This window comes from Euprymna scolopes, chromosome 43 (assembly GCF_053919585.1).
Source record: "Euprymna scolopes isolate OS-2025 chromosome 43, ASM5391958v1, whole genome shotgun sequence".
NCBI classification, from domain to species: Eukaryota; Metazoa; Mollusca; class Cephalopoda; order Sepiida; family Sepiolidae; genus Euprymna; species Euprymna scolopes.
In genome coordinates this window covers 46,557,400-46,577,679 of record NC_136524.1, presented here as the reverse complement: position 1 = coordinate 46,577,679, position 20,280 = coordinate 46,557,400, and the positions used below count along the sequence as shown (strand labels likewise).

Sequence of the window (20,280 nt, the reverse complement as noted above, 5' to 3'; positions counted from 1 at the left end):
AATTGAAAAATAATTACAAATAAAAATAAAATTTATCAAATTATCAAGTTTTATCGGATGTTTTAAAGTGGAAGAGTTGTGCAACCAATTCTGTATGAAAAACTAACTTCTATTCTTAATGCTGCAATATTTAAAGTTATACATTTATTATATTTTTTACTAGAATATCTTGTCCTTTTCTTTTCCATGTTTAAGCTTAACCAGATTACTTTTCATGCTCACATTTTTCTATTGTAATTATATATATTTTTAAAATATATATAAAATACTCACAAAATCAAATTCTTTAAATCTGCCGAATAATTTCTAGCAACCAGCTCTAAAGAATTGGACACGTGATCTCTCTGTATTGCCATAACGGAATTGCAGGCTAACGCTAGAACCACTTTACCCAAAGCAACCAAGTCTTCTTGCTGCAAAGAGAAAAAACATAAATAATGTATATTATTATTTATTTCTTTTTTAGGTTGCCCCAAAATAAATTCAATGAACCATTTAAATAAAAACTCCCATTAAGTAAAACGTACTTATTAAGAAAGAGTCAACAGGCTGATTTTTTTTTTAATATGTTGTTTTAAGCACAAACAACAGTACGTATCATGTCGAAAATAGTAATATATCCAAAAAGTAAGAAGGTTCATTGGACAGAAAATTATTTATAGCTATAAGCAATTTTTATGATAAATTGGAGGAAATTGCATTTTCTCTAGATGTAAACATCTTGAGGTTTGCAAATACATCTCCCTTTTCAGACTTTTTTTAAAGATCATGATGGATTTTTTTTCTATTATTAAAAACAAAATAGCAGTTGTTCTACTCAATAAAGTTTTGTTATTTTGGGATGTATTACAAATTTTGACATGGCAATTAAGTACTGTTGCTTTTGCTTAAAACGACATTAAAAAAAAAAAAATGATCTGTTGACTTTCTTAAGCACCAGTAAAAACTCTTGTAGCAGTACAAACTGTAGTTTTGCTAAGATGTTGACATGTGCTGCATCTTAGAAAAAGTGCTAAGATCCACACTAACAATTAAATGTAACTAATGGAGTACCAGGCGTTGCCTGGGTGTTTAGGTGGTGTAGTGAGGACCCCCAGGCAAGGAGGGTGGGAGTGAGGCTAAAAACAACAGTAGCAGGGGTTGCTCGGATGTGTGTAGATGATGTAGTAAGGACCCTCCCCCCGGGAAGGGGTTAAAAAAGTGGTAGCAGTAGTGATGTGGGTGGGGGGTGGGGTAAAAACAACAGCAAGCACAGGTGTTAAAAAAAAAAAAAAAAGTTGTAGTAGTATACAGGCAGGCTCGAACCCATAATGCAAAGGAAGGGGGGGGGGACAAAAAAAAAAAAAAAACTGATGTCTTAGTTACCCGACCAACTAACTTCATAAACACTTTATACCAAATGCAGTAGAATTTAATTATCTACTGACCTGTATACTTTTAACTTGCTGAAATTTATTTTACATTTTTTTTAAAGCTCTCTTCACAACACATGGGAAACAAATGGTCGCTTGTAGCTTAATTGTTGGCGCTTCATTCCTGAAAAATTGTAAAAACTATGACGACCACTTAATCTAAGTCCAAGACAGGGGGGCTGCAACTCAGACTAAAGGCTTATTTATGGTAAGATAAATTATTATTGTTTTACAAATTTTCCAGGATTATGCGCATCTGTTAAGAGACAAGTGGGCATCTGTTTTTGTTTTGATTTTTTTTTTAGTTTGTTTTTTTTTCTTGGTCTGTACATGCCGTTTTTAATGAATGAAATAATATTTTTGAGAAAAAAATTTTTTTTTTTAACAATTTTAGCACATTAAAAGCATACAAGTCAGAAGATAACCCAATTCTGCATTTTGATATAAGTCATTTATTTTTGTTTTTGCAGTTTTTTTTTTTCTTTTTCAATTTCTCGATTGTTAACTATCTTATGCTATTACAAAGTTAATAGTTATTTTAAAATATGGGAAGCATATTTAAAATTTTAAAATGTAGGGTTGAAGGGATTAGTTCCTAAAACTAGAGGTGAGAGACCCCCACCCCAAAAAAAAAAAATTTACAAAAGTCAATTTTACTTTGATCAATTGCAAGTGAAAAGGTAAATGGATTTCTTTTTCATTTCTTTATGGTCAAATTTAAAAGATAAATATTGGGAAGAGGCTTAGCCTGTGATTAAAACTAAAGGAGTGGGAGCCTAGCCTGTTCCTTCCGAATGATTTTAATTTTCCGCTAATTAATTGTTCGTGTTTTGTGCCCTTTCTTTTGTATTTATATACTGGTGCCTTAGTGTCCGGCATTGCCCAGGTGTTTAGAGGTGTGTGTTGAGCAAAAAAAAAAAAAAAAAGTGGTAGATGACAAGCAGGCTCGAACCTGGACCGCGAAAGAGGAAAAGAACGTGAAAAAAAAAAAAAAAAAAAAAAAAAAAAAAAAAAAGTGACGTCTTTGCCGTTGCATCTATCGACAAACCGGAAGTGGCAAAGGTTTAAATTAAGGCTGGTCAATCAAAAAGAGGGGATGATTTTCGAAAATCTTGGTGGAAAAAAAGCGCCCCCTTCTTGTAGAAAAGTGCCCCGTTGACGGTGAAGGAATTAATGTTTTAAGCCACTTTTTAAAAATTTGTCGTCTGAAGTGTTGAGCTTCAAAACGATACTGATCTTGTGAAAATCTGTTGCCTCTGTCGAAAGTTTTAGGCAGACAAACATACATTCATTTAAACAGACAGGTGAGATTTGTATTATAGACTAGCGGGGATGCCCGGGTTTTGTAAGTGTAAAAAAAGGAAAAAGAAAATGTTTTGGAAGGTAGGTAGGCTTGAACCCTTGAGGCGAGTAGCCTGATAACTTACCACAATGCTATGAGGGCAGAGAAGTGATAATATTTGAAATTAAACATTTAGAAAAAGCAAGTGGTTAAATGAACGTCAACGTGTGGTTTTGTCAGTCAAACATAACGCCACATTAGTAGAGAAATGAAATCACAGCGCAAATTTTGTAACATAAAAGTCGCTGAAATAAAAGATACAGACGACCTCCTTTTGTAAATCAGACATATTATAATCTAGGGAGTATATAAAAAGTTCTAAGAAACAGTGACTCCACTGCCCCCCACCCCCGACATACAAAAAAAAAAAAATGCACACACACACACATTTTCGCTTTTATATTATGGAATACATATTGAGAGATTTTCATCCATACTTTTTGGTGCCTGGAAAGTTTGATAACTATGAAATGAATATCGATTGCAAATAGGATTTATGGCTGTTTCTGGAGAGCTACGTTTCCTCCTTTATAGTGTTAAATATGCTGAACCTCATATTGCTTAATATTTAAACAAAAACTAGTTTTTCTTTTAGGAAATATGGCCACTGGTTATTAAAACGCTGAATTACACTTATATTTTGAAGACTTTAAAAAGTAAATTAAAAGTTTATGGGGAGGATTTTGTAGTTTGCTTGAAGCATTATGCACAGTGTGAAAGGGCTGGGTTTAAAATTGTTCCTGCTGCTGACTTGAACAAGAAATATAAGCTTCGTCCAAGAGTTGTTTACGCTTATTTTTCTCCCCTGACGAACAGATATATTCTAGAAAATTTGGTGAAATTCACACACATACTATCTTATACAACACACTAAATAAATATAACTGAAAATTATTGAAATTTCTTCAGTATTGCCGTCATTCTTTAGTACATAGACTATTCCCACAGATTGTATTGCCATAATCTCAAACAGAGCCCTTTCAAATTTGAAGATTATTTCATGGCAAGAAATACAATTTAAGAATAAAAATCAATTTTATTCAAAGCTAGCTGTGTAACAGAGCATGTATGGTAGCAGCGGTGCCCGGAAAACTCGTCTCCGGAAAACCCATACCCGGTAAACTCGTACCCCCCCTTTTGGTAGGTAGGAAAACTGGTCCCTTATTGAATAAATATCGATTGAAAACACATTTTATTATCGTTTTTGAAGGAGATATTGTTTTTAAAAGAGACTATGCACCCCCATAATATTTTTAAAAATTATTTTTAACTCTTGCTTAAAAAAAATAAACTTGATCACGGAGTCAAGATACGAAAAACGAAACTAAATATTTATTAAAAAAAATACTCTAGTTTTAACACTTTGTGTCATTACAAAACAAAAATAAAGAAAGAAAACATATATTATCAAAGAAAGCAATTATTTTATTTAGAAGAATTAATTAAGTTTAAATAATTCTTGTGTTATTAAAAAACAAAAAAGAAAACATGGTCTTATGTAATTTTGGTACCGCGCTGAAATAATAACTATTTCGAAAGCCATTCTTAACATCAGGAGGGGAGGTATTGTTTAAAAGTCATTTCGGGGGGCACTTGTGCGGTACTTAAAAATATACAAATTTATTTTCTTTTGGAAGTGGGGAGGCTCGTTTTAAAACTATATCTACCTCAGTATTTTCTTTTATTTTCGGACATTTTTTGTTAAAAATTATTTACTAAGTAATGTCGAGTCTGACATTACTTGTTATTTCTTTTTAATTAAATAAACCCTTACAATAAGTTTAAAACACCAAAAACTTACAAAGCTAGGTAGAAAACAAAAACTTAGAAAAATCAATTTAGTTTTTTTAAAACAATACACGTGTAAAAATATTTTTTTTAAAAAATATTATGGGATGTGGATTATTACCTAAAAATATACAAATTTATTTTCTTTTGGAGTGGGGGGGGGGCTCGTTTTAAAACTATATCTACCTTAATATTTTCTTTAATTTTCTATTTTTGAGCAATTATCCTCCTAAGACGTGATCCTCTTATGTCGGACATTTTTTGTTCATAAGTAAACACTCGACATTACTTTTTTTTAAAAACAAAATAAACTCTTTAAAATAAGTTGAAAGACTAAAAACTTTCAAAGCTAGGTAAAAAACTAAAACTTAGAAACATTAATTTAATTATTTTTAAACAACAGTAAACAAGTAAAAATATTTTTTTTAAATATTATGGAATGTGTATTCTCTTTAAGACAATATCTTCTTCAAGAACGGTCATAAAATGTGTTTTCAATCGATATTTATTCAATAAGGGACCAGTTTTCCTACCTAGCAAAAGGGACAAGTTCTCCGGGGTCAAGTTTTCCGGAGACGAGTTTTCCATAATTCGTAGCAGCAGCAGTATGCAAATAATCGAGCCATTTACAAAAGTACTGGACATAAAAAGCTTCCCAAATTTTAATTCTTTTAAAAGATGAGAATTTGCTAAGAATTTTAAAGCCAGTTTAAATAACTTTGCATTAAACAGTATAAAATACTTCCAAATTCCTGTCCAACTTTCGACAATTTACAAACTAATTGATTTCTTTTTCAACTATTAAAATATGAAAATGGCTGACTTGTTTATGAAGCAACTGAAATGCATTTAATTGCATAATCAGATTTTTTAAAAATCTGTTAAGAAAATTAAATGCTCTTTTCTCATCTACAATTGAATCTTTATTTCTCCAAGTAAAACAATTACTATTTTTATTTATTAAAATAATTTGAAAAGATAATACAAGAATAATGTCGCCCAGAAAAATTAGGCAACAAAAGAGTAGAAATTATGAAATCGATTGAAAGCATTTGATATAAAAAATAACAAAAATGGACGTCTTAAATCTATTTTGGCTTTTATAAATATGTCGTCTTGACCTATTTTAAATTAGTTTTTACAAATTTTTAGAAATCATGGGACGAAGCTGTACGGAAAATTGGTATCCGGAACACTCGTCTCCAGAAAACACCCACCTTTCTGCTAGGTAGGAAAACTGGTCCCTTACTGAATAAATATCGATTGAAAAAAACATTTATGACCGTTCTTGAAGGAGATATTGTTTTTTAAAAGAAACTACACCCCCATAATATTTTTTAAAAATATTTTTACTTGTTTACTGTTGTTTTTAAAACAAAATCTATTTTCTAAGTGTCCGTTTTCTGTCTAAATGGCTAAGTTGTTAGTGGTTTCACTTATTTTAAAGCGTTTATTCTGTTTAAAAACAAGACTACAGACCGAATTAAAAAAAATATTTATACTTATTTACTGCTTTTAAAGGGGCAAACTCGATTTTTCTACCCAACTGGCCAAGTTGTTAGTGGTTTAATTTATTTTGAAGTGTTTATTCAGGAAAAGAACAAAAACAAGTAGCATTGAATTGTGAGAACAAGAAATAATGCACAACATCAGGGGGGGTCACATCTTAGGAGTCTTGATAATCGCTAAAAAAATAGAAAATTAAAGAAAAAAATGAGGGAGATTTGGTTTTAAAAAGAGCCCCCATCCTCGAAAAGAAAATAAATTTTAATCTTTTTAAAACAGAATTTAGAGAGAGAAGGTGGGGAGGGGGTGGGTGGGTGGTTAAAAACTATATCTCCCTCCAAAAATAAAACGATAAACAGCAGAAAATCAAATTAAAAAGATTCTTGATAAACAGTCGTGGAGTTTCTCTCATACCAAATACACCCATGCATCATTTTAAAATTATAATTTTATCAATTATCAACATTTATTGTCGTCCTGTCAAATTTGAAAAATTTAAATTTCCCAAGTATAACAGCAACAGCGATTATTCTATAGAAATACTATCATGAGAGAAAAAAAACAAAAAAACTAATAGAATTAAAAAACCAAAACAAAAAGTAACGAAGAAAAATCAAATCTCCGTTTTTATTTTTTTGTTTTGTTTTCTTTTATTTTTTTTATTACTCCAAAAAATATAATTAAAATAAAATAAAAAAAAGTGTAATTAACTAATAAATAAAAAACTAAACATTTTTTTAGCGGGAGGAAATTTTTTTTTTATATACATAGACACCACCACTTATCAAGGCACAGAGGCCACTCGAGGATAAGGGTTAAACAGTGTGCAGTAGCCAATTAGACAATATAGTAATCGATAGTAATGGAAATTCGGTAAATTTAACTTTTGGAACGGCTCAATAAAAACTTGTTTACGTTAGACTTGAAGACAACCATATTGTAGTCAGCTGGCAAGCAGGAAAACGGAAGAGTTCCACAGGCGTGCAGTTCTAAGATAGAAGCTTTGTTCATGGAATCTACGTTAAGGACATCTCCTATGAGGCCACAAAGTCTATTTTGAACTCTATCAAGGTAGGGTAAGTCCTTTCTAGCAACTCGTGCTCAGATGTGGCAACAATACTTCATCCTTGGACGTACCTGGCTCTTATATAGATAGAGAATTGCATCAGCAGTGAGATATCTACTGGATCAATAGAAAGATCCCACCATTTTTCCAGTGGCCTTGGCAACCGATTTGATGTACGTGTTTCATTTCAGATCAGGAGTAAAAGTCAAGCTCGGAAGCTTGTCAAAACATGAGGCCTCCCCAAGACAAGAGTCATTCATTTCAATTGATGCCAGATGGGGATCACAGCGTTGATGATGTAAAGATAAAAGCTTGGTTTTAAATGCATTAAATGTAACCAGCCACCTCTTTCCTCATTGTACTCGTTAACTCATTTAAAAAAAAATTTTTTTTTTTTACTTCAAAATTGTTAAATCAATCATTAAGAAAAAAAGTAATTAATGGAGAAATTTATTAATCTATTTTATCAGAAACTCTGCTATCGTTTATCAAGAATCTTTTTAATTTCATTTTTTGTTGCTGTTTATTGTTTTGTTTTTGGAGTGAGATAAAAACTATCTCCCCACCCTCTTTAAATTATATATAAAAAATATTAAAATTTATTTTTTTTCGAGAGTGGGGGCGCTTTTTAAAATCAAATCTCCCTCAATATTTTCTACTTTTTAGCGATTATCAAGACTCCTAAGATGTGATCCCCTCATATCAGATATTTTCCGTTCTCGTGTAACACTCGACACTACTTGTTTTTTGTTTCTTGTTTTTGTTTTCCAGCCACCAAAAACTTGGTGCCTGGAAAACTTGTCTATTTTTGCTAGGTAGGAAAACTTGTCCAGTATTGAATAAATATCAATTGAAAACACTTTATGACCATTATTGAAGGAGATATTGTTTTTAAAGGGGACTATACACACCATATTATTTTTTTAAATATATTTTTACTTATTTACTTTTTTAAAAAAAAAGGTAAAATTGATTTTCCTGAATGTTCATTTTTGGTAAATGCATCCAAAACCAAGCTCCTATCTTTACATCATCAATGCTCTGATCCCCATCTGGCATCAATTGAAATGGATGGCTCTCGTCTTGGGGAGGCTCCATGTTTTGACAAGCTTCTGGGTTTGACCTTTACTCCTAATCTGAAATGGAACACGTACATCAGGTCTGTTGCCAAGGACGCTGGGGAAAATGGTGGGACCCTACGGCTCCAGAAGATATCTCACTACTGATGCAATTCTTTATCTGTATAAAAGCCAAGTACGTCCAAGGATGGAGTACTGCTGCCACATCTGGACAGGAGCTGCTAAAAACAGCCTATCCTGCCTTGACAGAGTACAAAATAGACTTCGTGGCTTAATGGGGGATGCCCTATTCTCTTCTCTGCAGCTTCTCTCCCACAGAAGAGACGTTGCGAGCCTGTCTTTGTTTTATCGTCATTTCCATGGCAAGTGCTCGACTGAGCTACAATCTCTCGTCCCCCCCCTTGCCAATCTTTCACGAGAAACACCCGTCTGGCTGAAACTACTGTCAATAATTTTCCCCACTCTTTATCTGTGCCTACATCCAAACGTAGATTCCATGAGCAGAGCTTCTTTCTCAGAAGTGTACGACTGTGGAACTCTTCCGTTTGTTTGCTGGTTTCCCACCTGACTACAACTTGGATGTCTTCAAGTCCAACATAAACAAATTCCTGACAAACCGCCCCCTTAAGACACTTTATCAAATCTCCAATACTAATGATTACTACAATACTATCTCATTGATGACTGTACACGCAATAACCCTTATCCCTGAGTGGCCTCCGGGCCTTGATAAGTGGTGACCCCCATGTAAAAAAAAAAAAAAAAAAAAAAAAAATGTCCGAGATCAGTACTGTGGGGAATCAAGCTACCAGAAGTAGATACAGTTGATTATATAACACAACCGAATGAATTTAGGAAAACTCGTCTCCGGAAAACTCGTCTCCGGAAAACACATCTCTTTTTGCTAGGTAAGAAAACTGGTCCCTTGTTTAATAAATATCGATTGAAAACACATTTTATGACTGTTCTTGAAGGATATAGTGTTTTTTAAGAGACTATACACCTCCATAATATTTTTTAAAAATATTTTTACTTGTTTACTGTGGTTTAAAAAAAAAAAAAAAATGTTTTTATATGTGTCCGTTTTCTACCTAATTGGCTAAGTTGTTAGTGGTTTAACTTATTTTAAAGCGTTTATTCTGTTCAAAAACAAGACTACAGACCACATAATATTTTTATGTTATACTAGCTTTGGAATTCATGTATGAGCGTGACACTTGTGATGTAAAGAAAATAGTTTTTTGTGACATAACAGAAACATTTCTATGAAAGTATATCAAAATGAAAAAAGAATATAGATAGATTTCTAGGAGTCGTTGTGTTTATAATTGTCTATTTTTGAAAAAAAAAAAAAAAACCTTACAGCCATTGAATTATAAGTGGTTTGCCATACTTGTAGGTAAATGTGCACTGAACAGATACCATAATACTTAGTTAAATTCAAATTTTGATATATCTTAATTTAAACGCAAAAAAAAACCAATTGGGATGCTGAAAACGTACACAGTAAAACAATGTCTTATCGTCGCATTGATTATTTAGTATAATATATATTGTATATATGAAACAGATCGATGATTATATGTATTATTTGTAATCACGTTTTGCGTTTGCTTCCCATATCTTGAAGTTTTTTATTCAATAAACTTAAGATATTCGCTTTTCTAAGGACGTCCGCTTGTTCGAATGAAACCAATTCAGCGATTTGTGTTTATTTGTTTACGCTGTTATGGGTTTATGTTTATGTACACATGTGCAACCGGAAGTCGTAAACAGGATTTTGGGTTACAATACCCGTTACAAGGTCATTTGAGTTTTATAATTATATAGATTATGGGGGTGTAGTCTCTTTTAAAAACAATAACTTCTTCAATAACTGTCATAAAATGTGTTTTCAATCAATATTTATTCAATAAAAAAAAATATAAAGGGAAAGCCTCAAACCACATTATCTCCTTTCTAACAAGCCTTCTTACAATCATAGTTGCTTACACTGCATGAGCTCTACTCATCCCCTTTATCCAGTAACAATGAAATAGCAATGTCCCTAAATCACTTTGAGGAGTGTAACTATTCAGCAGATATATAACCTCTACAAACTAACCCAATAACATTAACTAACCATGCGGGGTCGCAGAAATACCTGGATTAGAACCCAGGCGCGGAGCTAACCCTCTCAGTGCTGACGGACCCAGTAGATCTTCCCAGATCATCCGTCTAGGAGAAGGAAAACTCTGAAACTAAACCAAAGGGGAGAGAGGCCTCTTTAGTCTTGGATGACAACCTTCCTAGAGCTGGTGACTCCAACAAATTACCAGTTTGCAAACCTAAACTGGTTAAGGAGTAGAAAGGCTCTGTCTATCGCCCGTCTTCCATACTCCTTTGCCTATTAGTCAGGCGCAGAGACACTATCACAGTGATTCGACAGAAACACCCAGTGGTAGATATTGTTTCTTTACTAGGGCAACAAACGTGATTAACCCCCCCCCCCCCGACACCCCTAAAACTGGGCACTTGGGAGTGACTGAGTACCATATATGCCTGAGCAATTAGATTGGGTTGACCTTCTGATTCGTTGAGGGTACCGGATCGACAGTTCCTGGCTGCTGTTTCTGACTGGTAGTACAGAAGCCCTAACTCTTTGGTAGCACTTAGAGCGGCTGCTCCATCAACAGTTGTATAATATCGGGATGTTTGTAGTGCCATGTTGCGCATGGAAAGGGACCCTGCACTCATCCCTGGTGGGTTTTCCTGAGGCCACAATCCTAATTGAAGAAAGGTCAGATGATGGTCTACTTGTGATGCATGTCTGATGCTCTGCATAACCTCTTGTTCAGTTCCCCCTTACCTAAACTGAAACTTTTTAAAAAATATGACGACAGTACAATCTAAAAATAAGCTTAAACCAGGCTTAGGGTCAAACAAATCCAACTTGCCTCCTCCCTTGAGGCTTGCATTCACAAATATCCGTGGGCTTAGAACTAATTCAGCTGATGTTGAAGCATTTCTCCTAACAAATACCCCGAATATCTTAGTACTAAGTGAGACTAACCTACACTCCTCCATCCCCTCTAACTACTTTAACATGCCTGGATATCTCCCACTTTGCCGTAACGACTGACAGACACATGCATGGACTTTGAGTTTACATTCGTAATACCCTTCCCTTGACTAGAGAAACAAATCTAGAATCGGAGGATCAAGCCTATATGTGCTTTAGACTAATCATGCAACACAACATTAGCTACTTTTATTTTCTCTGCCGCTCTCCCTCGACCCAGGACTGCACCATAATAAACAAAGTCTCTGACAGCATAGACACAGCACTCTCCGTAGACACTAGTGCACAAGTACATGTATTTGGTGACTTTAATGTCCACCACAGAAACTGGTTTAGATTCTCTACTTACACAGATGCAGTGGGCAGACAAACTCATAGCTTCTCTATATCTCATTCCCTATCACAAATGGTTACGTTTCCAACCTGTTTCCCTGACCAGGAAGAACAACATGCATCACTTCTAGATCTGTTTTTGACCAGTTCTCAATGATTGTATAACAAATGCCGACAGCCCACTTGGGAACGCTGATCATGCAGTGATAATGGTTGAAATCGCCCTAAACTCCAAACTCGCCAAAACTGAAGAGCCAGTGCTCAAAACGAGATATTATAAAAAGGCTGACTGGGAAGCCAGAGATCTTATCAGAGATGCCTCATGGGGAAATATTTTTTCTCTTCTTGCTAAACAGTGCGCAAATGAGACCACTGAATGGTTCAAAACTGCAATCGGAGCACATGTTCCCATGCGGAAATTTTATAGCAAGCCCCACTCTCACCAATGGTTTACTTTGACTTGCGCAACTGCCATTGCTCAAAGGCAGCATGCATACCACAGATTTAACCGACATAAGTCCAGTTCAAACAGACAGAAGTATATAGAAGCTTGAAGTAACATTAAGAAAGAAATAGCGACAGCTAAGAGAGAATTCACGGAAACCACTAAAAAACGCATTGAAGCACAAAAACTAGGAACTCATGACTTCTGGAAAATCTACAACAGTAAATAATGGGCAATCAACAATTGCCCCACTAACCAACAATCACAAGGTTGTTTGCTCAGCAACCAAGAAGGCTAACATGCTTGCCAGTTGGTTTACCTCAAACTCCACACTGGACCCTTCCAACCACCCCCTACCTGACTTTCCTATGCGGACAGACGCCACGCTAGACGATCTGAAAATCACCCCTGCTCAAGTGCATGCTATTATAAAAAACCTTGACCCTTCAAAAGCATGTGGACCCGATCTCATCCCAGCTGTGCTATTAAAAAAGTGCTCAGCCGAAGTAGCTCCAGTTCTCTCCAAACTCTACAACAAATGCCTTAATGAATCTTGCTTTCCGGGCTGTTAGAAAACTGCTTCTGTGGTACCAGTATTCAAGAATTTTGGCGAAAGAACTGACCCATTAAATTATCGCTCCATTAGTCTCCTCCCACTTTTTGCCAAAATATTTGAGACCTTAATTAACCATGCTTTAGTCCATCACCTTACAGATGCTAAACTTCTGACTAACCAACAATATGGATTTAGACAAGCTTGTTTCACAGCAGACATCCTAACTGTAATCTCTGAACGTATATACCATTCACTGGACAAAGCAGGGGAGGGCAGAGCGGTAGCTCTAGATATATCTAAGGCTTTTGACAGGGTATGGCATGAAGGTATCCTCAGGAAAATTAGATCATACGGTATCACTGGTAGAATACTTAACATAATTAAATCCTTCTTAGATAAGAGAAAAATCCAGGTTGTCCTCAATGGTCGTACATCTAAACAATATGATATATATGCGGGAGTGCCTCAAGGGTCTATCGTTAGATCTCTATTGTTCCTGATATTTATAAATGACCTCCCTGACAAAATTGCCTCTGAGATGGGTATATATGCTGATGACACCACACTCTATAACAGGCACGACAGGAAAACAAATGAACACATATCTAAAGAAATGGCAGAAACACTAGAGGATGACCTCCAATCTGTAGTGGAATAGGGACAAAAATGGATGGTCACGTTCAATGCTGCCAAGACTAAACTAGTTTCATTCAATAATTACAAGAAACCTTCTCTACCACCAATAGCAATGGCCAACGACTCTTTATCTGAGAGTACATCTTTCAAACTGCTTGGCTTAACGTTCACAGGAAACAGGAGTTGGAACAATTACATTGAAAACATTGCCAGGGCCGCTGCAAGGAAGGTAGGCTCTCTCTACCGTGCTAGAAAACTACTAACACCCGAAAGTATCCTGTACCTCTATAAGGCCACTATTCGCCCATGTATGGAGTATAGCTGTCATATTTGGGCTGGTACATCTGCTACTAGTCTCTTGCTCCTTGACAAGGTTCAAAAGAGAGTCGCAAATCTGATAGGCCCTGAACTGGCATTTAAGCTTCAGCCTCTGTCCCATCGACGAAATGTTGCATCCCTCTGCCTGTTCTACAAGTATTTTAATGGTGAGTGCTCTGACGAACTACAAGCACTTGTGCCCCCACGACGTGAGCACCCTCGACAAACCCGACAGGCTGCTAAATCCCACCCCCACACTGTCGAGATCCCTAGATGTAAAATATCTTTTTACTCCAATAGTTTCTTCCCCAGAACAGCTAGACTCTGGAATTCCATTCCAGGTCCTTGCTTCCCAACTGTACTGACGTGCAGAAGTTCAAGTGTAACGTGAACCGATATCTTGCTGCCCAAATCCCTACATAGTACCCCAGTAATCATTGCCCTTGATAGTACACCAAAGTGGCAATGTGCCTTGTTTGGGATGAAAATGTAATTAAAAAAAATAATAATAAAATTAAAAAATAAGGGACCAGTTTTACTACCTAGCAAAAAGGTAGGAGTTTTCCAGGGACAAGTTTTCCTAAATTTATTTTTGGTACCGCACTATTTTTAAATAGTTTTTTCAGATTAAATACAAGTTTCACAATATCTTTTTTTTATTAAATTGTTAGGTGGAAGCACAGAATAGTTACAAAACACTCTCCCCTACTCATGTTAAGAATGGCTTTCGAAATTATAGCATTAATATTTCAGTGTGGTACTAAAAATACAGGAGTACCATGTTTTCTTTTTTGCTTTGTACTAACACAAGAATTGTTTAAACTAAATTAATTCTTCCGCATAAAATATTTGCTTTCTTTGATAATACAGGGATGCTTTCTTTTTCTTTTTTTGTTCAATAATAACACAAAAAGTGTTAAAACTAAAGTATTTTTCAAATAAATGTCTTGACTGTGACTCAGGTGATCAAGTTTATTTTTTTTTTAAAGAGAGTAAACAAGTAAAAATAATTTTCAATTGATATTTATTTAATAATAGACTCGGTTTTCCTACCTAGCAAAAATTTCCAAATATAAGGGAGTTTTCCAGGAATTAGTTTTTAGCGCTGGTTTTAAAAGGCGTCCCAAACATAAAAACATTCATCAATGAATTTATATGCCTGATGTTGTGATAATGGCTTTACTAGGGTTATGATGAATAGTCAAATGAATAGAGAAAGAAAGAGAGTGGATATGAAAGCAATAAAATTTTATATTCCTTATCTATACCGACTAAAGAAACCCCTGATTAGCCCCCATTAAAAAAAAAAAAGCCTAGCCCCACTCCTATCTGTAAATGTCTGCTAAAAATATTTAATTCTTTTCTTTTTTTTTGAGGAAGGGGGGGATTAGTCCTATTTTAAACTAGAGGAATGAGAACTTAGCAGCACTTCTCAATATGGCCACACAAATTTAGGAAAACTTGTCTCTGGAAAACTCGTACCCGGGAGAACTCATACCCTTTGCTAGGTAGAAAAACTGGTCCCTTATTGAATAAATATTGATTGAAAACACATTTTATGACCGTTCTTGAAGATATTGTCTTTAAAAGAGAATACACATCCCATAATATTTTTTTTAAATATTTTTACTTGTTTACTGTTGTTTTAAAAAAATGAAATTGATTTTTGTAATTAAATTAAATAAAAATAAAATAAAAACAAGCACGACATAAAAGTATGAATCAAATTTACCCAAAGAAAAAAATTCAAAGGAATAAAATAAATTCACGAGCGATTAAAAATAAAGTCTGGGATATATGAATTTAGGAAAACTCGTCCCTAGAAAACTCAATCCCTTTTGCTAGGTAGGAAAACTGGTCCCTTATTGAATAAATATCGATTGAAGATACATTTTATGACCGTTCTTGAAGAAATTGTCTTTAAAAGAGAATACACATCCCATAATATTTTTTTTAAATATTTTTACTTGTTTACTGTTGTTTTAAAAAAAAATTAAATTAATTTTTTAAAGTTTTAGTTTTCTACCTAGCTTTGAAAGTTTTTGGTCTTTCAAATTATTTTGAATCTAAATTTTAGTTAAAAAAAAAAAAAAAAAAAAATGTCGAGTGTTACTTATGAACAAAAAATGTCCGACATAAGAGGATCACGTTTTAGGAGGATAATTGCTCAAAAATAGAAAATTAAAGAAAATATTAAGGTGGATATAATTTTAAAACGAGACCCCCTCCAAAAGAAAATAAATTTGTATATTTTTAGGTAATAATGCACATCCCATAATATTTTTTAAAATATTTTTACACGTATTGTTTTAAAAAAATTAAATTGATTTTTCTAAGTTTTCGTTTTCTATCTAGCTTTGTAAGTTTTTGGTGTTTAAACTTATTTTAAAGAGTTTATTTAGTTAAAAAGAAATAAGTAATGTCGCACTCGCCATTACTTAGTAAATAATTTTTGACAAAAAAATGTCTGAAAATGAAAGAAAATACTGAGGTAGATATAGTTTTAAAACGAGCCTCCCCCACCTCCAAAAGAAAATAAATTTGTATATTTTTAAGTACTGCACAAGTGCCCTGAAATGACTTTTAAACGATACCTTCTCCTCCTGGCTTTCAAAATAATAATGTTATTATTTCAGCGCGGTATCAAAATTACATAAGACCGGTTTTCTTTTTTGTTGTTTTGTAATAACAAGAATTATTTAAACTGAATTAATTCTTCTAAATAAAATAATTGCTTTCTTTGAAAATATGTGTTTTCTTTCTTTATTTTTGTTCCGTAATAACAAAGTGTTAAAACTAGAGTATTTTTTAAAAATAAATATTTGGTTTCGTTTTTCGTATCTTGACACCGTGATAAAGTTTATTTTTTTTAAGCAAGAGTTAAAAATAATTTTTTTTCAATATTATGGGGGTGTATAGTCTCTTAAAAACAATATCTCCTTCAAGAACGGTAATAAATTGTGTTTTCAATGGTGCCCGGAAAACTCGTCCCCAGAAAAATCCCTTTTTGCTAGGTAGGAAAACTGGTCCCTTATTGAATAAATATCGATTGAAAACACATTTTATTACCGTTCTTGAAGGAGATAGTGTTTTTAAAAGACACTATGCACCCCCATAATATTTTTTAAAACTATTTTTAACTCTTGCTTAAAAAAAAAAAAAAAACTTGATTACGGAGTTAAGATACGAAAAACGAAACCAAATATTTATTAAAAAAATACTTTAGTTTTAACACTTTTTGTGTCATTACGAAACAATGATAAAGAAAACACGTATTATCAAAGAAAGCAATTATTTTATTTAGAAGAATTAATTCAGTTTAAATAATTCTTGTGTTATTACAAAACAACAAAAAAGAAAACACGGTCTTATGTAATTTTGGTACTGCGCTGAAATAATAACATTATGTCGAAAGCTATTCTTAACATGGGGAGGAGAGGGTATCGTTTAAAAGTCATTTCGGAGGCACTTGTGCAATACTTAAAAATATACAAATTTATTTTCTTTTGGAGGTGGGGGAGACTCGTTTTAAAACTATATCTACCTCATTATTTTCTTTAATTTTCGGACATTTTTTTGTTAAAAATTATTTACTAAGTAATGTCGAGTGCGACATTACTTGTTATTTCTTTTTAATTAAATAAACTCTTTAAAATAAGTTTAAATACCAAAAACTTACAAAGCTAGATAGAAAACGAAAACTTTTGGATTTTAAAACTATATCCATCTCTTTAATTTTCTATTTTTGAGCAATTATCGAGACTCCTAAAACGTGATCCTCTTATGTCGGACATTTTTTGTTCTAAGTAACACAAGTAAAAATATTTTCAAAAACTATTATGGGGGGTCTATAGTATATTTAAAAAAAACAATATCTCCTTCAAGAACGATCATAAAATGTGTTTTCAATCGATATTTATTCAATAAGGGACCAGTTTTCCTACCTAGCGAAAGGGGACGAGTTTTCCGGGCAGTGCACTTCTCAATATGGCTGTACTTCTATTGTCAGCTTGCCATTTATTCACTTTTGCCATTTTTACCGTGTCATTTTTTCCAGTGCCATTTTTATTTAAATTTATTTATTCAATAATGACCAAGTGTTTTTCTTTCTAGCAAACATGGACGAGTTTTCCACGGACAAGTCTTCCTAAATTCTTATTTACTACCTAGAAAATAATGAACTTTTTTGACAAATGGGGGCAACATGACCTATTTTTCTTCTCTAAAAGCGCAAATTTTTTAATTCGCAAACGTGGGAAAAATCGATGAATTTGAAATGAAATAAACTGAAACGGCGGCTTTAGAGCTCAGCATTGTCTAAATTTATTAATTTTATTCTTGTATGTACTTTCATCTTTTTATAAAAAATAGAAGGTGTGCTATGCAAGTAAGAGTTGCTAAAATCAGTTTGTAAATATAGGTTGGTTTAACCTATTTTCCACGAAAAGAAGCAATTTTGGGAAGGTTTGTGGTACTTCGGAAAAAAAGGGATAGAAAATGTGGTCAATAACAGAATAAGAATTTAGGAAAACTCATACCCGGTAAACTCGACCCCTTTTGTTAGGTAGGAAAACTGATCCCTTATTGAATAAATATTGATTGAAAACACATTTTATGACCGTTCTTGAAGATATTGTCTTTAAAAGAGAATACACATCCCATAATATTTTTTTTTTTTTTTAATATTTTTACTTGTTTACTGTTGTTTTGAAAAAATTAAATTAATTTTTTTAAGTTTTAGTTTTCTACCTACTTTTGAAAGTTTTGGGTCTTTCAACTTATTTTAAAGAGTTTATTTAGTTTAAAAAAAAAAAAAAAAAAAGTAATGTCGAGTGTTACTTATGAACAAAAAAATGTCCAACATAAGAGGATCACGTCTTAGGAGGATAACTGCTCAAAAATAAAAATTAAAGAAAATATTAAGGTAGATATAGTTTTAAAACGAGGCACCTCCCCCTCCAAAAGAAAATAAATTTATATATTTTTAGGTAATAATGTATATCACCTAATATTTTTAAAATATTTTTACATGTTTATTGTTTTAAAAAAATTAAATTGATTTTTTTAAGTTTTCGTTTTCTATCAAGCTTTGTAAGTTTTTGGTGTTTAAACTTATTTTAAAGAGTTTATTTAGTTAAAAACAAATAATTTTTAACAAAAGAAATGTCCGAAAATTAAAAATACTGAGGTAGATATAGTTTTAAAACGAGCTTCCCCACCTCCAAAAGAAAATAAATTTGTATATTTTTAAGTACTGCACAAGTGTCCCCGAAATGACTTTTAAACGATACCCCTCTCCTCCCCATGTTAAGAATGGCTTTTGAAATAACATTATTTCAGCGCGGTACCAAAATTACATAAGACCGTGTTTTCTTTTATGCTGTTTTGTAATAACACAAGAATTATTTAAACTGAATTAATTCTTCTAAATAAAATAATTGCTTTCTTTGATAATACGTGTTTTCTTTCTTTATTTTTGTTTCGTAATGACACAAAAAATGTTAAAACTAGAGTATTTTTTTTAATAAATATTTGTTTTTGTTTTTGGTATCTTGACTCCGTGATCAAGTTTATTTTTTTAAACAAGAATTAAAAATAATTTAAAAAAATATTATGGGGGTGCATAGTGTCTTTTAAAAACAATATCTCCTTCAAGAACGGCAACAAAATGTGTTTTCAATCGATATTTATTCAATAAGGGACCAGTTTTCCTACCTAGCAAAAAGGGGGGATTTTTCCGGGTATGGGTTTTCCGGGCATGAGTTTTCTGGGCACCAACAGAATGAATATCGATTGCAAGCAGATTTAAAAAAAAAAAATCTGTTTATACAATATTGGATTTCTTTTGTAGTTTAAACAATTCCTTTAAAATTTTGAATAGCCACAAAGTAATTTATTTTTTTCCAACTAAAATAGGAAATGCATTAGGATGGATTTAATCTAATAGAATTTTAATTTATTACTTTTGGGGGAGAATGGCGAGTTCGAAGGGGGCAAACATAATACAATAGGAATTGTATACATGCAATAAAAACGGTTTTATATTGTTGTTATTTTTTAATATTAAATTAGAAACCATTTTGACTTGGTACAATGCATGAAACGAAGAAGGTCGGAGGTTACATTGACCGAAATGTTATGAAAATAACACTCAAGATGAGAACAGTAGTCCAAAGAATCCATATAATATGAATAACCAATCCTTATATGTTTAATTATTGGAATTCTTTTGAGAATAGTAAATTGCATATTTTATCTATTTATTTGCGCACTATTATCCTCATCTTTCATCTTTATAGTTGTTGTTTCATGATGTTTTGGGGTCCATGGCGCAGTGGATAAAGATGTTGACTAAAAGTAGAGACTAAAAACGCCTACAGTTTAATTATGGACTGTCCTGAATCACTGTGACGAATACGATGGCTACTGTCGACCAAGTACGCAACTGACACCTGGTCAGCAAGAGTTGAAGACATGAGTTGCATGGAAAGAAATGGGGTTTGTATTACTGTACACAGATTCGAAAAAGTTGTCAAAAAACAAATATATAACAAATAAATGTTATCAAAGGTAAGATAAGTTACTTTTCTGCCAAACTGGATATATTTTTTGTGTTTTTATTCAATGTAACATATTTATTCAGCTCGAAAAACATACAGTGTTTACCGATGTATTCGAAAATTCAAGATGGCGTCTCACACCCTCTTTAACACGGTAAGTTTGGGAAAAGGTGTTATA

The 20,280-nt window shown here is 33.1% G+C and overlaps 1 protein-coding gene across 16 annotated transcripts in view; it reads right to left on the bottom strand.

The window, feature by feature from the left end:
- LOC145268317 (PAN2-PAN3 deadenylation complex subunit pan3-like) overlaps nt 1–20,280 on the bottom strand; it is a 412,758-nt gene that overhangs the window by 139,433 nt on the left and 253,045 nt on the right. For all 16 annotated transcript variants that reach the window (XM_080123796.1, XM_080123781.1, XM_080123790.1 and 13 more), the window contains one exon: nt 274–413. In XM_080123796.1, coding sequence (XP_079979922.1) covers nt 274–413 — 140 coding nt within the window. The remainder of the gene's footprint in view (nt 1–273; nt 414–20,280) is intronic.